The 21,324-nt window shown below is 41.8% G+C and overlaps 2 protein-coding genes across 2 annotated transcripts; one reads left to right on the forward strand and one right to left on the reverse strand.

The window, feature by feature from the left end:
- Positions 1–348: 348 nt before the first annotated feature.
- On the reverse strand, positions 349–15,967 carry CCP110 (centriolar coiled-coil protein 110; the record flags this gene model as incomplete). The annotated part of the gene is made up of 15 exons (XM_079542839.1): positions 15,756–15,967; positions 14,378–14,525; positions 13,038–13,166; positions 11,171–12,797; positions 10,033–10,157; positions 9,726–9,900; positions 8,788–8,927; positions 8,348–8,464; positions 7,955–8,056; positions 7,548–7,664; positions 7,387–7,466; positions 6,899–6,961; positions 5,967–6,026; positions 5,324–5,406; positions 349–401 (listed from the first exon to the last, which is right to left on the reverse strand). Exons 2-15 carry the CDS (start codon positions 14,519–14,521, stop codon positions 349–351), a joined length of 3,015 nt encoding a protein of 1,004 aa, XP_079398965.1. The 5' UTR covers positions 14,522–14,525; positions 15,756–15,967.
- GDE1 (glycerophosphodiester phosphodiesterase 1) lies at positions 15,738–19,825 on the forward strand (the record flags this gene model as incomplete). Its single annotated transcript, XM_079542840.1, has 6 exons — positions 15,738–15,992; positions 16,595–16,770; positions 17,347–17,452; positions 18,460–18,552; positions 19,162–19,373; positions 19,678–19,825. 6 exons carry the CDS (start codon positions 15,738–15,740, stop codon positions 19,823–19,825), a joined length of 990 nt encoding a protein of 329 aa, XP_079398966.1.
- Between the last annotated feature and the right edge of the window lie 1,499 nt (positions 19,826–21,324).

Genomic DNA, 21,324 nt, shown 5'->3' on the forward strand with positions numbered 1-21,324 from the left:
CATACAGAGAAATTGCCATCTTAAACAACACAAAAATCACGTTGAAGATACAAAGTTAGAGCATATGATGTCCCAAATTAACTTAATGATGCTCTGTGGTCTTATTTGAATAACATTATGGATCTCATATATGCACACTATTGCGTACACAACTTTTAACATGCAATTTTCACACAGGGTTAGAGCTTTACAGCTCTTCATTACTTCAATATGATTGCATTAATATGTCCTCATCTGGAAAAGACAAAGGAGGCTTATCACTTCAAAAAGTAACTATGCATTTATGGATCAGTGCTGAGAATACCATCATCAAAGAACAGCCTGTTCATCCTAGTGAGTGCTGTCGTCTTAAATTGTCACAACATTTGGCTTCTTTCTTTGGGTTCTTCCTGCATATGCTCCTAAAAACAGAAGGAGAAAGTACCTCTTACAGTTGATAATATTGACTTTCGCAACAAGATTATCCAACAGAAATAGCTAATAATACAACATTAAGGCATTGTTATATATTTAGTATCTGCTTTTAAAAGGAGTTTTCCTTGTGTTACATTTGAAATGCCTTACAAATGCTGAAGTAAAACAGATTAATAAAACTACTTATAAGTTTGCAAGTAACAACATATTACAGAACACTTATCAAAGAAGAAAATAGCCATTTTTCTGCTACTCTAAAACATCTACAACTATAATTCAGAAGTTTTAAGATAAGTCTGTTTGTAATTTTACCAAGACAATGTGATTAAAGTAATTTCAAAAATGATATATCAATATCAATTTAAAAATACAATACAAAGTCAAATGTTTAAGACAAGTTTTCCTTTTCCACCTCCCCTATGAATAAACAAAGAGAAGTTGAGACAGAGCAAGAATAATGCAAAGCATAGGAAGTTAGCATTACAGGTCTTCCAGTTACTTCTAATTATCTTCATTCTGATTTCTTTGGGACATTGGCCTAAACTCTATTCCTCAGCCATCCACACACACAGATCTCTCTTCTGTTGCATCTGTTCTTCCATCTGCATAGCAGCTGCCAGTCTGAATAACTTCAGCATCAGCATAAAAGTGCACAGAAGCAAAAGGGAAGCAAGTGTAAGGCATTGGCAAAATACAAAGTTCCTTCCCTTCACACATAACTCCTTTCCTCCTCCATCATGTGATCCAACTTTCTACAAGCAGCTAAAAATGCAAAGAAGTCCTGGCTGAAACTGAGAAAGAGGGCTCCAGAACTGAGAAATGGACACAGCGAGGTGGCCAAAACAAGGTGCACACGTGCTGCCACAACAGCAGCCTTGTCTTCCTGCAGATCTCTTACATGATTTAAACAGAAGATAGGGACCAAATCTTGCACTCACCACACCTTCATTAAGTTTCCACTTGCCAAAACCTCTCTGGTAGAAAATTACAGGAATTGTTGATCGAAATTACTTTGCACACCTTAAATTACATTGCATCAGGCATCCTCCTTTGAGAGCTATAGCTATCAGTAACATTAGCAGATAGCTACAACTTCATAGTAACTTAACTGTTAAGCCTAAAGAGAACTCAACAACCTATGAAAAAAGAGTTAGAAATACATGCCAGAGAATACTCAAATCTTAATAAAACTGAACTGTCTTTTCAAAGGAACAGCTGTAGGTTTCCATATGTTAACAAATACAACCAGAATTAGAAGCGCAGCACAAATAATATCACCAGGCAAAGGCTGTATGAAAAGAGAACTACTTGAGAAAATAAAATAAACATCTCTCCACATGTAACAAACACATCTTTAGAAAGGCATATTACACTATGCACAGCACAAGTTTCTTCCAGTAATAAGGCTTTAGCACTGCAGGCTGTTAAGAAGTCACACAATTCAGCATTCCTTAGGTTCAAGCAGTTACTGAGTGCCTAGCAATGAGAGCAAACATTTATACAAAGCAGTGAACATCACATCACATGGTGCAGAGCAGTGGAAATGAAAGACAGCCATGGAAAAGAAAGTTTTCAGGCAATTAAGTGAGCATAACAAAGTAGGTGCTGGTGCTTTTTAGAATTTCCAGTTCCTTTTTGCCAGACTTGCAGTGGTCACTTACAGGTGCCCAAGAGCTGTGTTCAGCACAGTGCAAAGCAGCTTTGGAAATGCCCAAGAGACCTTACCATCACAGGAACCCTTCACACCTGAACACTGTTTCCTACTATACAAAAAGGAATCCTCAGTGGCCCAACACTCTTCAGTGTTGTTCTTCAGCTCACCTGCGATCCCATACAACGAACCAGGATGACAGGTATGATGGTTTATCAGGGATTTAATGCTACTCTTAATTCTCCTTGTGTGCATTCCAAGTCATATAGAAATGTCACATACAGAAAATAAGGGTACAATTTTTACCATTACGAAATAAATAGGTATATTTCAAGTCAGTTCCCTCCCTCCACCCACCAGATAACTAAATCTTATAAGAATTTTGTTTTTTGGTTTTTTTTTTTTAATAACAGTTACATGAGTTTAATTTTACATCAATTTATCCTTCCCTAAGACAAGCTTATTTAACTACTGAAAAATGCATATACTTATTAAGCTGCTGTACATAGAGCTAATCTATTTAAATGCAGAGAGAAACAGACAATATAGGGAATCTAGACTAGGAAATTAAAGAAGTCAGCTTTACTGAGAAGGGTTACAGCTTTTCTGGACACAACAATCACCCACCATTTTACTGTGCCAGGGCAAATAACCTCTTCTTCTCAGTCAGGTAGTTGCCCTTCTGCTCTCACACGATAAACCTGATGCCCCCAGAAGCACCATGTGAAACACCAATGCACTTGGCAGCACACATTTCTCACTCAGGCCATCTGCTCCCTGCTCAGGCTGGAGAAGCACACAGAAAGATCACACTTGGCTCAGCACTGCTACTGCCCAAATACTCTGCACCTAATGCCCCACTATATCTGTTACCGAACACTTACTCAGACTGGGCAGAAACAAACGAGGTGGGAAGGCACAGTGGCAGCAGCAGGCTGATCTCAATCGTCTTCTTTGTAACACCACATTAAATGCCCTGCTTAGCACAACTCTGTTCTGCTCACAAAGCAGTGAAACTGCTTCTGGCATGTTCTTGGCAACACCAGTCAAAGTATGCACAGGTACGCCAACAGCCATATACAAAAAGACCTGAACTCACTCAGCTGGTGAAGGGGATTTCTGGACAAGAAGCACTCCTCAGGAAGCAGCCCAAGTCCAAGAGAAGCTCTCCTTTCAGTGCCCAGCCCTTATTTGAGCTGGGCATCTCAGGGGGAGAGGGACTCCACCCTTTAAGGTCACCTGGGGAGCACAGGTGCAAACCATCCCCTCTGCTCCATAGACAGCCACAGCCCCTCCCCAGGTGCTCAATCACAGTTCAAGTAGTGACCTCACAGCTCCTTGCCCCTCTAACAAGCACAATTTAACTGGGAGTCAGACAAGTAAGGACAAGAAATGAAATAGAAATACTATGGGTTAGGAATATTGCAAACTGGCATAGTTACACACAGAAGTAAGTCTCTGGAGGTGAGCTGGAATTAGATGATCTTTTAGGTCCCTTCCAACCTAAGCCATTCTATGACTATATGATTCTGTACTGTCAAACCACTGCTGTGAGTCTACATTTTCTGATTTGTGCAAGTTCTACTAAAATGAGAGAAGAATACACACTTATTTTGCATTTCCATTTTATTTATAGATTGACTTAAAATTACAGTTTCTCTGTCTCTAGTTTCAGGCAGAAATTGCTGCCTCACTACAGATGACTCTCAAGAACCTCTGTAGAAAAGATTTCTTGACTAAGACCAGATTTTTAAAGTTGCTAACAAAAGGTTCTAAAAACAAACAACTATTCAACATATTGCAAAGCCTTTCCCTATTCAAATTTTATCCATAAAGAAAACCACATCCCATATAAATGTATTCAACTGAAGGTATTTTTCGTTGTGCAAAGTTATGCAGATTTCTTTCACACCAAGCATTCCTTGTCTAATAATTTCAGAATGTATTCCTACTCACTTAACACAGCAGTCCAATCTATTCATAAAAGAGCACATGGAAGTACTGGTATTATACCACAGTACACATGTGATGTCCAAACACTAACTGAGGCTATGCTGTACAATCACACTAGACAGCACAATATTGATCTATTTTAAGTTCCAAGATGATCATAAAGAAGGCATTAAATAGCTTTCCAGTTACTCAACAAACACAGTAAGAAAGGTAACGAGAAATTTAGAGGTGTGCTCCAGAAGATTCCTTCCATTACCTACTATCAACTATCTTGGATAATTACAGCTAAGGGAAACTCAGAGACTTGGCAAAGCAACACATAGATATGGCCAACACAAAAGAGTGATAGACGATGTTTTAACTGGATGTCTGATGCCAGATCAAAATGTAAAAAACACCACATATCATTATAGATTCAGCATCAATTAGAAGAGATCTGTGTTCCCCAAAAATTAACTCTAAACTCGATACTGCACATCCTTGCACTACTACTCTCCTACAACTTCTTTAACACTCTAACTGGAAGAGTTGACTGCTTTTGTCCAACTCGTAGATAACAACTGCCTTACAGTTAATTTTGTCTGCTACTCATATATTACATAAAATTCTTACTTATATTTCAGGAGAGATTGTTTCCCATCTTTGTTAATTTTTCAGTAATGTCACTGGGTGCAACTGAATAATTGCTGTTTCATTGTGTTTTATTCTCTTCATGCCTGTGCAGGTTTAAAACATAGAGGTTTGGCACTACTATCAAACTTACTTATTAAAAGAGTAACCTATCAGTAATCTCTGTATACAAGCTCAGGAAGATTCCACTTCTGAATTTGTCTCTTTGAGGTTCATGCATTCTGTAAGATGCTACAGAATAAATGGCAGTCTAAGACTGTGACTGTGGAATGCCCACTGCTAAGTCTTCTCAAACTATCCTATCTTCAAAACAAAGCCTACTGAAAGGAGAAGTTATACACGTACAGAAATACAATGGCAATATGATTCCAACCCACCAGTTTGACTACTATTAGTTTCCCAAACGGTTACAGTGAGTATTTCTGGCAAAACTTTTTAATGGTTGGGCATCTGGTGAGTGAAAGCAAATGAGCTATAAAGTACATTCTATACACTATGTTTATAGAATCTTAGAGTGGATGGTGAAGTTATCAGCACATGTCCAAAGAGATAGGTTAGATTTAAGACACAGCAAAGCAGGTGCAGAAGAAAAAGAAAAGAAGAAATTCCCCACTCGGTTTTTCTCGACACTGGAACTTATTTACTATACGATCCAAGCACCAATTTTCTACACACCTGAAACAGCCTTGTTAGACACTCTGCTCTCTGAGGCCTTCTTTCTATTTTGCTCAACCCCCTTCATTGAGGTCTTAGGGGTTCTAATTAAATATAAAAGAGTTAATAAGTCACTTGCATCAAAGCTGAAAGACTGTATCCAACAACATAAAGATACTAGCAAACTGTTAGGCATGAAATCACTTTTACACTGTCCTATATAGTATCCTCCTAAGTATGTGTACAATTCCTACTGAAATTATACTTAAGAAGATACAGTAAATAGCAGAATATTTCCCCATGTACATATTTTAAAATCTCTGCTCAGGAAATGGATTCATTTCCAACACTGTGGCATTACAGCCTGTACTTGAAAATACAAATGTTTCATTAAGGGGAAGCAAAGCTTCATGGAATGAGTGTTACAAATAGAAATGTCAAAACAGTGTAAATGGAGACAATACACAAGGAGATGGTAACACTAAATAATTTTCTTGCAGTGTAAGGTACAACAAAGCTTTACCACTCTCTCAAAATACTGTAAGAATCATTTTGCCTTTAAACAACAGTTGTACCATTAAATGTAAGTACTGTGTAGAAATTAATGTGTTCTTGCATTTTACGTTTACTTTAACCTTAGGCTGGGAACATGCTGTGTCCTTACCCTTGTCTGCAAAGTAATCTATGAACCGGGGCATTCTGTCCTTGGTTTGGCTGAAGTACTCTGTCAAAACACAAACAATTTCTGTTAGTACTTTTTCCCTGCTTTAAAAAAAAATAAAATAAATCTTAGAAAGAATATTGAATTATGCATCATCTTCCAAATAGCAACTTTCAGAATGGCTGAAAGGCTACATAACACAGATGATGCATGCAAAAGTGCCAGGCATTAGAATTCCTGAATAAAATTACTGTTTTCACTTGTTCTTTAAAGCAAAGAAACTAAAAAAAGCAGCCACAAAAAGCTTTCCTCAAAAGTGGCTTGGGTTCATAGTCATTGATAAAACATACAGGAAAAAAAAGTGTTGATGCATTTTAACAAGTCATTGTAGACTAAACTATACAATTAGATAGCACATCTTCAGAACTATTAGGTAATCATGGAATAAGAAATGTTTTTAAGAGATGCCAGGTATCTGAGTTGTCATAGCAGAAAAAGCCATAAGGCAGCAGCCCCTCTCTTAACAGCAAGTGCTGAGTACTGTCATTTCTGGGATCCAAGTTAACAACCGCACAAACTAGAAGCAATAACTTTTTTCCAAGAGAGATAGACACTTATTTTCTGACAGCTTTCTAAAGTGAACATTTAACATTATGAAGGCTATTAAGAAAGCTACTAGTGTCAAAATGAAGCTTAAGAGTTAGTAACAGTGTATCTGAGAGAAACCTGGAACCTGAGCACAGAGTTAAAGCCATAAAGAAATTATTTTTGAACTGACATTGAAAAAAATAATTTTTAGCTTTTTCCCCAGCCCTTACCAAGTCTGATTTCATCCCTATTATAAATTGAGCAAGTCAGCAACACAGATCAAAGGATCCAACATTCTGAGACAATTCTTTAAAAGAATCATAATGTACAAAGTAACCTTCACTCACCGGCTCTCAGGACTTCTTTGTTTTATGACTATTTTTTTACTAGGCATTCCCATTTCTGAAGCCCTAGAAAAACAACAGCAATGATATATAATTAAATTACAAAATCATCATGTAGGTATTACATGGAAATAGTACCAGAAAAACAGCAACAAAATGAGCATCTGCATGTTATACTGCCATAACTGTTCTACAGATTACTGCTTTTTACTCAACTGTGTTGCAGGAGACAGATAATGCCTGCCACCATCCCAAAAACACTCTCGAGGAACTACCAAAGACATCTCTTGCTAAGCACTTAGAAAAGATTTAAAAGATTGATAACATAACCTGCAAAAATCTACCACAAGCTGAGAGTACAGGGACTGTTTTTCAAAACTGAAATCTTGTACATCATAAACACAACCCAAACCAAACACTCCAAAAACTCCTACTCTTCCTCATCACCCTGTGGCCCCCTCCCCTCACCACAAAAGGAGATCTGCACATACTTCATGTACTTTTTCCTATCCAGAGATTTCTGCGTAGCTGTTGAAAGTGTTGCTCTCTCTCTTGGACTCTTTACTTTATCCTAAAAAAGACCATATTCAGGCTAAAGTGAAGATCTTCTTAAAATCTTGGAACAGTTTACACTCCCTTGCCCATCACCCACCATCTGCCTGAGCATCTTCTCTTTACGAACTTCACGATCGTGACGCAGAATGTTCATTCTTTCTGATGCCTCCATTGTGAAAAATATGTCATGGATATCATACAGAGCAGCTCGGAGCTGAAAAGAATAGTTAAACACTGAATGAAACAGTTTAGAAATTTCTCTTAACGTGTCAGCAGAAATTGGAATATTTTCATCACAGACCCAGCTCCAATTTGTTCCTTTAAACAAAGCCCCCATGCATGTTTTATCAATTTATGTTAGTGCACACAAACAAGTAACTTCTTTTTACAAAGGCAGAACACCTAGGAAAGCAAAAAAAAAAAGAATATAAAGTTTATATATTTAATTTATATATTATTATATTTATAAAAAGTTCATATTATAAGTTTATAAAAGTTTATCACCTGAGCCATTACTCTTTCATGAAGGGATGCATCTTGTGCTGAAACACTTCCTCTTTTTAATGGGGCTTCAGACTGAAAATTTCTTATGAACTCCATAGTATCCTGGGGATGAAGGAGAAATAAGATGAAGCAGCAAGCATGACCCTTTTCAACCAATGGATCATCATAAACTGTATGGATAGGGCTGGTCAGCTTCGTTTGACTTAAACCTTATAACAGTAAGCAATGCACCACTCAAACGTGGTCATGGGACAGACAGGCCTAAATTCCTTGTATAATTCTTTGCAGAAAATACCTGATTTCATGATAGGAAAAAAAAAAAAAAGATGAAGAAGAAAAAAGAAAAACCAAAACAGGAGTAGAAACTGCGTAATGTAAAGATGCTGATCTCACTTTTACAGTCTGCTTGAGATGTTTCAGTTTCTCTGTCTGTAGGAGCCGACGCGTAAGAAACCCCTTTGCCACAGCCGTTATCTTATCAAACTTCAGTTGTATCTCTGGAGTGAAAATCTTAAAAGAAAATAAGCATTGTCTAAACACTGAATAAACAAAGCAGAAGATTTTTTTCTTAAATATCTTTAATTAAATTTCTAATATTTCTTAAGTCATGTGATTAAAGTTTTGAAGTAAGAAACAACTGTTGATCAGAGGTAAAATGTGTTTTGCATTTTGCACAAGAAAAACACACCATACAGTTCTACCACGTAATCTAAGCTGATATAGGAAGGGACAAGGAACTTCCCTGTGAGATTTCCTACTGCACAGCTACTAGAAAGTTACCAGAATCTTACAAAAGCTGAAGGTCTTTTTAAGCTGTATCTTATTTCCCTTACCTGGGTCCACCTGGTTTTGATCCTGTTACTTGGCCTAGATACTGAGGTTTTTAGAACTCCGCTGCCTGATGGTCCCCAGAGAAAGAATGAAGTTTCACTTGTTGAAGTAAAGGTGTGAGGTGATGTAGCATGAGCAAAACCTGCACACACAGCAGAATACAGTTTAACATAGAGATTTTTGTCCATAAGGTAATAGCTATGTGTGCAAGTACACACACAGCCATTATGCTTAAGAACAAAAATAAAGCAGCACTGTGCAAAAATAACCAAAACCAAAAATAAAAAATAAAGTATCAAGCACACACCTAAACATTAACTTAAGCTACAGACAGGAAGTCATTTTGGCATTCAGAAACAGAGCGACTTCCAATTTTTACTCACATTTTAGATGATAGTATTTATGTATTGGAAGAAAAAATATCCATCTACAGCATGAAAAAAATCACTTGCTTAATATTAAAGTTGCTACACAAAATCTCATTCATAAAGTATCTCAATGAAAGTCGTTTCGAAGTGTTTAATGCTGCTAACATAGATCCTAAAAATGAATCATAAATAATCAAAATCGTATAGTTTAGCAGGTTTATTCTCAAAGTTCCTCTGCTCTTCACCTGCTAAAACACCAGTTTTCCATTTGTGTTTGATGAGAAACAGAGGTTAAAACCAGCAAGGGAGAACTCTGCTCAGGGGGAGCAATGTTGTTTGTATGAAGTCAACTACAGGAAAGAAGCAATCTGAATATTCAATTCATTTCAAAGCACAATTAGCTAAACCAATGGGAAAAAAAGAAACAAGACAACACATTTTCATAATTTTATGGAACAGGTGAGAGGTGGCCTAGGACAGCAGCACAGGTAGCCTAGGGCAGCTGGTACAGTCAGTACCACAACATTTATCTGTATTCTACCCTTAGTTTAGTGTTAGCAGTCAGTTTTTACCAATGCTTGTAGAGTTTGCGTTATGGATCGTCTCCAGCTGAGACTGCACACTTTCCACTAAGCCACTTTCACTTTTTCTCCACTCCAACTCCATCCTACTGTTAATATTCACTTTGGAAATTTCTATTTCTGTTGTAGCAATCTTCTTTCCCTTTCTCTCCTGCTCCTCCAGTTCCTATGAAAGAAAAGTTCAATTGTAAGACTAGTTTTCTAAGTCTGCAAGCAACAGAACATGCATTTCAAAACCACCTGGGTCCTGACAACAACACACGGGACTTCAGTTCAGACTTCTTCCTTTCTGCTTTACCTTCTGCAATTTCTCCTGCTCTCGCTCTTGTTCTGCTATCAGAATTGACAGTTGTTGTGCATGCTGCTCTTCGAGTCTCTTCCTCATTTCTTCAAACGCCAGCATTTTAGTCTTCAAAATCTCTTCTGAGAAGACACATGCATTGCAAAGAATCAAGCATTAAACATTTTATATGTGATCGTTTGTCACAGACATACATGCTTCAGAAGAGTAATTCCCATCTTCAATAAAAAGGACATTTTTTATACCGAGTTGCCATTAAGCACTGCAAAGAAGCTTATCAGTTACAACAGTCCTTCAGAACATTGGCACGTTGCTCTCTGTGGGATAAGCATGTGGATGGCACAGCAGTAACACCAACAGAGCCTGTATTAAAATAAGGACGTAAAACATCTGGATCTGGGAACAGAATACCTGCACGTGTTGAGTAAAATAAAATTATTTGTGCCACTTTGGCTTGACTTGATAGACACACACAAATGTAACACAGTCTTGAACTGAAAGAAAACAGCTACATAATGATTTGCAACCTCGCTATTAAAAGGTATTTTCTTTTAACTTACACAAAGCATCTTTCATTTTAGTAGTCTTTTTTAAATCTAATAGAATAAGAAATTATGTTCTTAGTAAAACTAAATTCAAACTTCTACATTTAAATGAGAACGTGGATTTTGTTGGTTTTTTTTTGCCTAAAATTATATCCCTGAGAATAAATACAGAATCCACAAAATTCTGGGAAACTTTTCCTCTGATGCTTCTTCATAAATTATTTAATGAAGTATTTGTTACAGAGAGCTGTAAGACTTCTTTCCATCAGTGAATTCTAAACAAGCAATCAGTCCGTCCTGCTGCCAGTCAGCACAGCTCAGGTAGCAAGCTGGAATTCAGAGCTGGTCATTAATTAAAAATTAGAGAAACAAGGAGATTACTGAAAAAAGAAAGATAACTCACACAATAACACTTTTGATATATACATACTTAGAATCACCAATAATTATAATATTTTAATTATAATTTTACAATTAATTATAATATTAACAGTATAGCATTAATAATAACAAACTTGATTATAATACAATATTAAGAAATCAATCTAAACTGAAAAGTTTAAAACAAGCAAACACAGCAAATCTTTTACCTTTTGCCATACTTGAGTCAGGGGCTGCATTCTTGGCAATGTAAACCGATGTCACGGGATATTTCTGCTCTTGCAACCATTGCTTCTCCTGTTCCTCCATCCCAACTGTTCCAGCACAGGGGTTGTTATCTTTCTGGCAGTTGTCAGTGTCCAAATCAAGTCTACGTTTTACCTTTTCAAAACTGTTTTCTGTAAACTGTTCATTTGCTGGGGGAACACTCGGAGTGTCCATGTGCTGGCACGCACTCTTGCTCTGCATTAGCAGTGGGGATGGGCTTTCTACATCGTAAGATTTATTGAGTTCTACTGGAGATTTAGTATTTTCTTGCAAAGTGGACACTTTGGCTTCGTTCACAGCTAGGAGTTTCTGTGTTACTGTAGACTGATTGATGGAAAATGGCTCGTTCAGCTTTACACCTACAGTACCAGTCTCTACTTTATATAGTCCTCTGTTGTCCATCACTACCTGTCCTTCCCCTGCAGCAGACAACGTCCCTTTGCCTTCTGGGTGCCCAAAGGAATGCCTGTTTGGTTTGCCAACCAGCAACCCGTCAGAAGGACCTGAAGAACTCCTGATGACACCAGGAACTCTGCTAGGGCAAAGCATACTGAAGTCCATCATGAACTTGGGCACTGTCTCGGACACATTATTTTTATCAGCAATATCTTGCATAATTAAATCCATCGCTCTACCCTTGCCTTTGGGACTCAATTCGTAAGCATTCACAGGGTTGTTTATAACTATGTGTCCCATTGACAGAGGCCTTGGGCGCCGCCGGTGCATTTTTGGACTCATGCTTGGCTCTGGGCTTGGCAGTTTGCTATATGACCCTGTGAGGCTCCTGACAATGCTACTGTCACGGTCAATGGTGGAAGCATTCTTAAATTCTTCATCTGAATCTGAATCCACCAATGGGGGTGTTCCAACTCTCATAGGTATATCCACTTTAGAGAAACTGGATAAAGTTGACATACCTGTATGAGTAGAGGCACCTTGAATATGAGTATTTGATTTATTAAGACAGGGTTTATCAAGTGGCACAGCAGTGGAACTTCTGCCTGTAAGCTTCGCTCTCTCTTTCACAGAATCCGATGTTTTAACTGCATCATTTTCTTTATCTGAATGGCTTTCATTCATACTCTTCTTTGAACTGCTTTTTGAGCTACGCCTGCTTTGCTCTTTCTCTATGTACTCCCTAGACTTTTTCATCAGGTTCTGAAGACTCACTGCATATGGATCTTGGACTTCCTTGTCAGGTGGTGGCACTCCTTGTCCCTCTTGCTTTTGCAAAGCAGGGGACACAAGTTTGCTCTGCACACTGTCAGGAGATGCAGCCCTTGGACAAGGTACATCTCCTGAGAAGCGACTCTCACTTTCCTTTGAAGGAACACTTTCTTCTGCTGGTTTACCTACTTCGGTTGCATTTGACGTCACTTGCTGCATAGAGTCTGATGGCAAAAGCTCTTGGCTTTTTTCAAGCTGCACAGGACGATGCCTTTCAGGAAAACATGGCAAGTTGGCACCTGACAGAGCTGCGAGATCAGTTAAAGCTTTTGAGTCTGAACTGGGGGAGGTATTCTCAGCATCCCACGTGTTCACATCACTCATACCAGACACTTTCCTATTCTGCAAGTAAAAATTGAAAAATATCACATAGTTTGGTTGAAATCTCTGATTTCCAGATTACAGCAAGTCTTACCTGTACTTAAATGAATGCTACCTTAACCTTAACTGAATGCTGGTTCTTGAAAGTTAACTGTTATTAATTTCAGGTTTATATTAGAGAATACCTAAACCCCAGCCCTTACTTAAAACACACACAAGGAGACATTTCCTTTAAAGCTATGAAGTTAGTCCAAATCCTACCTGAATGTTTTCTAGAATCTCCTGAACACGATTCAGTAAGGCTCTTTTGTGAGAGTTCTGTCTCCAAGTCTCCAGATCCAATGCTTTCTGTCGATACTGCTGTATTTCCTTTCTCTTTTCAAAGCTCAGCTGCAGAACAAGGTGTCAGAGACAAACTTTATACCACTAAATGCAAATTTTATATACATATATGTACACCCATCTATGTTGAAACTTGGGCAAACTTTAACAGATTCTTTCTAACCAAATACTTTTTTTTTTTTTTTTTTAATACAGATGCACAAAATGCTTTTCTGGTACATATGCTAACAATTATTAATTTAAATGATTGTTCATAAAAGTTTGTATGAACATTACATTCCGCAATGCCAACAGCAAATGATACAGGACTGCAGAACAGGCCTTTCCCAGCCCTCTATGAGATGTGAGGATGTGGCATCCTGCAGAGCGCTGTGACCAATCTTCCCACTGGCATTCAGCCTGATCAGGTCTATGAAGCTTGCACTTGCCTTGTAAAAGAACCCCGTTAAAATCTGAATCAGAAAATCTTCCAAATTGCAACCTGAGAATGTGCAGTTTGGACAAAATTCAAAACTAAATCTACAAAACTTCATCTACAAAAATGGTTCTCCAAAGTCAAGTACTTCTACTCAGATTACACATTTCTTCTACAAAACCTGAAAAGATCCACGCACTTGTAGATAAAAAACATTACAATCCAGTGTTCAGCCTCCAACGTACATCCTCACATTGGAGACTGCTGTTAGGAACGCTCTCTGTTCATACTTCCCATCACCAAAGCAAGGAAGTCAGCTGCATTATGATACAAACTATCCACAGCTTTCTGCTTGGTTCTATTCGGATTAAGCACGGAACAACTTAATGTAACTGATGAGCTTGTGAAATACATTTCTAGAAATTGCAAATACATGCAGAAGAAGTTTTAATTAAATGTCTTTTAACAACCTCTGTATTGCCTATTCCCACTATGACATTATTCACTTTTAAACAATCTCACATATTATTCAATGCTTGGGGTGTCTATGTGGTATTACACAAAGCCAAGCACAGCAGTAACATTCACCAATTTAACACTGCAAATATTTTCACTCTCCTTACAAAGACAGTAAATGTCAAGAAATGAAAGCAAACAGGCATTGCAAGAAAAAAAATAAATTACTCCTTAACCTTATAAATTTAAAGCTAGGGATGCTTAGAATGCAGTAAGCAGAGGCCAGAATACAGCTCCATTTGAGCTGTACCTTGAGGACAGTCAGTACACACAGACATCAAAGCCACAAAATCACAGTTAATACGGCAGGGAAGAAAAAACACCTTACCAGAGGGGAGAGCACTGGAACTCCATGGAATTGAATGAGGGAGACATTTCTGTGCAACACAGCGGGTGAGTTTTCTCCTTTTGTTGCCTCTTGGATTCTGTACAGATGCTTCTTACAGAATGTTTCATAGTCCTCCATTTTCATGCAGCTAAACAGCACGGATAATAAACATATCCTACTGTACTTCCAAGACCACGAAAGAAAAACACCACAACCAATTCCACCTTCAGTTCTGAAGCGCTGTTCTCGGGGAAACAAATCCCACATCAGACAGCTCAATTAATCGAGCCTTTTTCCTACCATCAGCAACAGCGGCAAAGCCAGCTTCCTGACGAATTCTGCACAGACCAAGAGCACAAAGCCAGCCTCAGTCACAGACACGTCGTCAGGACGGCGGAGCGCCGCGCTGACCGAGAGCCGCCCCAACGCCGACAGGGCTGGCAGCGCTCCGTGCCTCGTCCCCGGGCGCCTGCCTCCCCGCACCAGGCACACAGGCCAGCCCACCACCGACAGTACTAACCAACAAACCAACAAACCAACAAACCAACAAACCGCCGCAGCTCAGCGTCGCTATGGAGCCCGAGGGACAGCCCCGAGCCGGGCAGCCCGCAGCCCGACTCGTGCCGCGCCGCCCCGCCCCGCGCCCGGCCCCAGCAGGGGAGAAGCGCTCGGTACCGGCGTGGGGCGCGCAGCCCGGCAACCGCCCAGCCCCGGAACCACGGAACAACTACGGGCCCCGGCGTGCACCGCGGCGGGCGGAGCGGCTGAGGGACGCGGCTGCGTCGTGCGCGGAGGGATGGCGTCGGTGTGTGGCGTTCGGAGCGGCCGAGCCGCGTCTCGCCGTGGCCGTGCAGCCTGCCTGCGGGCTGTCAGACAGCCGCCGTGACGGACAGGCGTGTGAGAGCTTGGCGGCGCGGGGCGGCAGGGCGCTGCCGGACATCTGCCGGACATCGACCCGACGCCGACCCGGCGCTGGCCGCAGGCGCGTTACCTCGCGCGTGAGGCGGGAAGCGCTCGTAGCTGCGCCGGTGAGGGTGCGTGAGGGACTCCGAGGCGACGAGCGGCTGGGTCACAGCTGTCCTCGCGCCAGGCGCAGCTCCCGCACCCCTTCCGTGCTAAAGCCGCGGGCTCTCCATCCCGAACCTCCGTGCCGCCATCCGCCTGCCTCTCCTCGCTGGACCCGCGGCCCGGCGCCGTGCGGGGATTGGCCGGCGCGACGGCTGCCGCGCGCTGGTTGGTCGAAGGCGGGCGAGCGGCGGGCCGCGATTGGCCGCCGAGCGCTCGCGGGCCGACGCCGCTGCCGGCGCCCTCGCTCTGAGGAGAGCGGCCGCGGGCCCGGCACAGCCGTCACGGCGCCGCCATGTTGTGCGGCGGGGACGCGTTGGCGGGCGCCGTGACGGCTCTGCTGGGCGCGCTGCTGGCGCTGAGCCGCAGCCCGGTGCTGGCGGCCCTGCTGACCGCGGGCCCCTTCCTGCTGCTGCACGTTTTCAGCCTGGAGCCCGCCTCGCCTCACAGCGCGCGACGCGTCCTGCGGCCCCACGGCGCTCCCGCCCGCATCGCGCACCGCGGCGGCGCGCACGACGCCCCTGAGAACACTTTGGCGGCCGTCCGACAGGTCAGCCCGGCCGTGCCCGCCGAGCGCCGGGGGACGCGCAGGGCCGGGGCCGAAGTTAGGAGGTGGAATTGCCGGGCCGTCAGCCTGACCCCGGCGTGGGGAAGGTCGCGGAGCGGCTCGTCTACAGAGCGGGGCCTCGGCCCGGCCGGGGTGCGCTCGCTTAGGGCGGATCCTGCGTGCCCGCCCGGTGCTTCCGCCGGCAGGGGAGCTGTGCGCATGGGCTGCACTGCTACGGAGAGCGCCCTCAGGTTGAGGATGGCGCTGAGCTGGGAGGAAAAACATCGATCTGCTGGGGGCAGGGGGCCCTGCAGGGAGGTCTGGACGGGCTGATCGCTGACACCTGGGGTAAAGCTCAAAGTCACAGCACCGCGCAGTGCTGCAGCCTCGGCGCGGCGCTGGAAGGAGGAGAAGTTCAGGGGGTGTCAGTTCAGATGTCCGCTAATCTATAAACCCGCGTTTGTCTTTAACACCAAGTGTACAGAAAAGAACGTTAATAGTTTATTAATTTTTACCAGAATATAAATGAGTTGACAGCAATACCTGCATTAATACTGTAACAATACATTTTCTGTTATGTATGTGATTATTTTTTTTCTTTCAAGGCAGCTGAAAATGGAGCAACAGGCGTTGAACTGGATCTTGAATTTACTGCGGACGGTGTTCCCATCCTAATGCATGATGAAACAGTAGAAAGGACAACTGATGGGTCTGGAAAATTGTGTGACCTGACTTTTGATGAAATTAGGAAGCTTAATCCATCTGCAAAACACAGGCTGTGGTAAATAAATGTAGTGCAGACTCCTTAGTGGTGCACGTAGCATCTTCCTAGGCTGTTACTGGGAAGGTAATCACCTGAGCCACACAGTGAGAACTTTTGCAGCTGCTGTCACCTAATCAGGAATAATCTTTTGCTATGTGAAGCTTTTCAGTATTCACTTTGTCTTGCTTATTCTGTCAGGATCTGCATTTCTGTCTCAGTGCTCAGGAACACCATCAAAGCAGGATGAAGTGGGAGGATAGGTGGTCAGCATCTGGGATTGAATGCAAAGGAAAGGAGGTGAAAGACTCAGACCAGTATTTCAGTGGGGTCAGTAAGTAAGCATCAAGTTAGACCTTGAATTTGGAAGGATAGAGCTGTGTAGCTGTGGGATGCTGAAGGAAGAAGAAAGATGCTTGTAGCTGTGGAGCATTTCACAGCATTAGGGAGCTGCTGCTGCCATTGCTAGTGGTGCTTAACCCCTAATGCTAGTGTCTCTCTTGACTGTGTTTAGGAATCCCTAGGAAACAGTTCTGTGTAGTTGGGGATGTGTGTGTGCATCTTGACTGCGTTTCAGTGAGTTCTCTGTTTCTGCAGGAGCAAATTCCAGAATGAAAAGGTACCAACTCTGAGAGAAGCTGTAGTGGAGTCTTTGCAGCACAATCTTACAATCTACTTTGATGTCAAAGGCCATGCAAATCAGGTACCACTTATTGTACTATAACCCCTTCTTTGGGTTTTCAAGCCTTTTTTTGTTGGTCTCAAGCTGGTCTCTGTGGTACAGTGCCTTCTCTAACATGCCTGAAAATGGGTCTGCTGTTTGCATCACCCAAAGCTGGGCTGTCAGAAATAAAGACAATGTGTTCCCTCATCCCATTCCTTTGTCTGGCAAATGGCAATTTAAAATTCGACTGACTCATGGCTACTGAGTTCAACATCACCACAACAAAGCAAAACAAATTCCCTGCCTGTGCTGAGGGAACCCAGTATCTGATCTTCAGTTCCAGCGAGGGATCCCAGTCATCTCTAATTTGTATGACTGAAGGCAGATACAGGTGAGCAGTCATAAACATTTTGTGCAAGTTAGTAAAATATGGAAATAAATTATTTTTTCCCTTTGAACTAAGCCTTACTATGCCTTCTTCATATATAATCTATTTAAGGGTATTTCAAATATGAGAGCAATGAGTAGCATTCTCAAACAGAATCATAATCATAGAATGATAAAATGGCTTAGGTTGGGGGAGACCTTAAAAGATCACGTAGTTCCACCCCCTGCCATGGGCTGGGTTGCCAGCCACATCAGACTGCCCGGTACTTCATCCAACCAGGCCCTGAACACCTCCAGAGATGGGGCAGCCACAGCCTTCAAGTACTGGAAGGCTGCACTGAGGGCTCCCTGGAGCCTTTTGTTCTCCAAGCTAAACAAACCCAGCTCCTGCAACCTTTCTTCACAGGAGGTGCTGCAGCCCTTTGATAATCTTCGTGGCCCTCCTCTGGACCTGCTCCAACATAAAGACTTCTGTTGTAAAAACCATACTGGCATTTGTGTGATAATGCTATAAAACCTTTTTTTCTCCCTTCCTGGAGATTTCAGACTTGCTACACAAAACAGGAAGTGTTTTTAAAGAAATAAAATGACTTTGCAGCAGAAAGTAAATATTATGTGTGTTTGTAAATATAACATCTGTGTGTATCTCTAATTGGCAGGCAGTTGATGCCCTAAAACAACTCTACCTGGAATTTCCTCGTTTGTATAACAGCAGCATAGTCTGTTCTTTCATGCCAGATGTTGTTTATAAGGTGATGTTTCCTCAAAGTTTCTGTAACTTTTGAATTCTGTCTGGGAATTTCAGTAAGGATTTACAGCTTCCAAAGTACTTTTGGGTTGCTGAAATTGCAAAAACATTGAAAACAAGTGAAGCTAAATCCTAAATCTACTGCATGATCTGATTAGATCACACTGTGCTCATTAGATGCACGTATTCTGAACCTACAGTAATTCCCTCTGTTCTGAACATTATGTAGAAATGAGTAGTAACCAATTAGGTGTCTGTGTGCAAGATAGCAGTTAAATAAATATCATCTTTTGATGTAAACAAACCTTTCTTACCACAGCTTTCTAATTGTTGTTAAGGCTATTTGTCATGTATTTTATTCAGTTTCCTGAATGTTCCGTTCCAGCATCACTGTGATGTTGGTTTTTTTAATGTAAGAGCAGTTGCTTATTCTGTACAGATCTAAGAAAAAAACTACAATATCATATAGTTTTCTAAGTTACAAAAGGACCTGGGGGGAAAGGGGAGAAGGATTCTGATACAGCTGCACATTCAAGCTAGCAGTTAATATCTAACTGCTCCCAGTTCAATGAAGGCTTTGTGTGCATTCATCTTTTCTGCTTGGGCCTTCCAGATGAGACAAGCTGACAGCAACGTGGTAACAGCACTGACATACAGACCTTGGCAGCTGAGTCACTTTGGAGATGGGACGCCTCGCTTCAGTTCCTTCTGGAAACATTATCTGTATATGATGCTGGATGTCATTCTGGATTGGAGCCTACACAGCTTCTTGTGGCGATTATGTGGGGTTTCAGCTTTCCTCATCCAGAAAAATTTTATTTCTCAGTAAGTGCCAAAGCTCACTGATGTACCAGCAGGCCATAGCGTTCTATTAGGATACGAGGGTGGAGTTAAAGCAATACATGTTAATCATTACCTTCTCTCTAGCATTGTGTAAGGTAGTTTCTTTACTGCATGCCATTTTATTCTTTAAGCCTCTACTTCTTACAAGAACAAAACACACAAAAAATGGCATTTTGCAGAAGATAACACAATATCATTCCTGATGGGCTACTGGTGTAAGACTGAAACTCAATTTTAGCCTCAGTACTAAAGTCTGCCTTAAATACCATGTGTTTGTTCCTTACAGAGATTATGTGAGGCACTGGTCCTCAAAAGGAATTCAAGTGGTTGCCTGGACAGTGAACACATTTGCAGAAAAAATGTACTATGAAACCATCCTTGAATCCAGCTACATCACAGACAGCTTGGTGGAAGACTGTGATCCTCATTACTAGACCCTGGAGGGACTCACCAACTAACAGAAGCTGTCTTACTCAGGTGTGATTTACCAACAGAAGCAAACTGACTCTTCCTTTGCTTTGTTTAGTCTTGGTTATAAAGTCATATCAGGCATTTTTGATGACGTACTGAACAGTCATCATCCTTGATTCTAGTACTTGAAAGCTTGTTCTATAACTGTAATAATTTGAGATTATTTATGGTATCTTAAAAGCATCCGCATCGCTGTTCTGAGAACAGTGGCAAAACATGGTGCCAAAATAGAGGGCAGGTGTATCTCCCTCCTCCTTCATGGAGAGATGGCTGTGCTGCATCTGGTAGAAAGTGCAATCATGTTTTGGTAGGGCAATTCCCTGTGCTACTCAGTTGTTGCAGTCACTGATTCCTTATGTGGGCACTGCTGTGTTCCAGCTGACGTGCCACACAATACTCTGAGCACTTTGTGTTGTGCCCTAGGAAACCTGCACTTAGCAGCAACAGAACAGCAGGTTGCATGGATCACTGGTGCAGTTCACTACACTGCTTTGTATATAAATGTTCTTGATAGTGCTCCTCAATTAGAATTAAATATCAGAGCTAGCTGATATTTAAAATCAATGTTAAGAGGCAAAAGATACTTAAAATACTCAGTTGTAAGTGGGAAGAACTGTACAATCGTCCCAGTGAAGTTCAGACTTCTAAACGAGTGGTAAATCAGCTGCATCTTCTTCATGTGGTGCAGCAGCACTCAGATGTGCAACTGCCTGGCATGTGCTGTTTGTAGCTTTCCAGTCTGGTTACAAAAACACTTCTGTTTGTTTGCTTCAAATTCTGTGAGATGTTCTGAGACGAGGCAGCAGAGGCACTTACTACCACAATGATGAGAAGGTCAGATACATTCTGAAATAGCTTCGTAACACCAACCCCAGGTAGGAACAGAGCTGCTCCAGGTGCTGCCACATGGACAGTGACAACACTATTACAGTGCTTGTTTTTTTTTTTTTCTTCAAAAAAATCTGTTCTCACAGAGAAATGCAAGGGTCATTACCCAATGATTGCTGCCTTCTGCAAGTTGGGGTAGCTTTTTTCTTTTTATCTTGAACTACACATAAGCACAAAGAAACATGGGAGTAAGGGTGTGTAATGCTATAATGTGATGGAAAGCACCCAGTGACAGCATAGTAGCAAAGTCCTAGGCTGCAGCAAGTGAGGATATGCTCAATGCAGCAGCCATGGACACAGAAACAAAGGAAAGAAGCTGCTTACCCTTGGGAGGCCTCAGGTAGCAGAATTACCAGTGAGATGCCCTCGCCTCCACTGCCAGTCCTTAAATGAGGTCTGGGAAGGCATGGATCCTGGCTCCACCCCTTCCAGTCACTCACATGCACTGCACACACCTGAGCTCCCATGGCTTGGCCCTGCCTTCCCACCAGGTGCTCCAGCACTGGTTCAGGCTATGATTTGCCATTTCTGCTACAGGGGAATTCCCAGATGTATTTTTCCTATCGCATCACTC

This window comes from Tetrao urogallus, assembly GCF_951394365.1.
Source record: "Tetrao urogallus genome assembly, chromosome: 15".
Lineage (NCBI taxonomy): Eukaryota > Metazoa > Chordata > Aves > Galliformes > Phasianidae > Tetrao > Tetrao urogallus.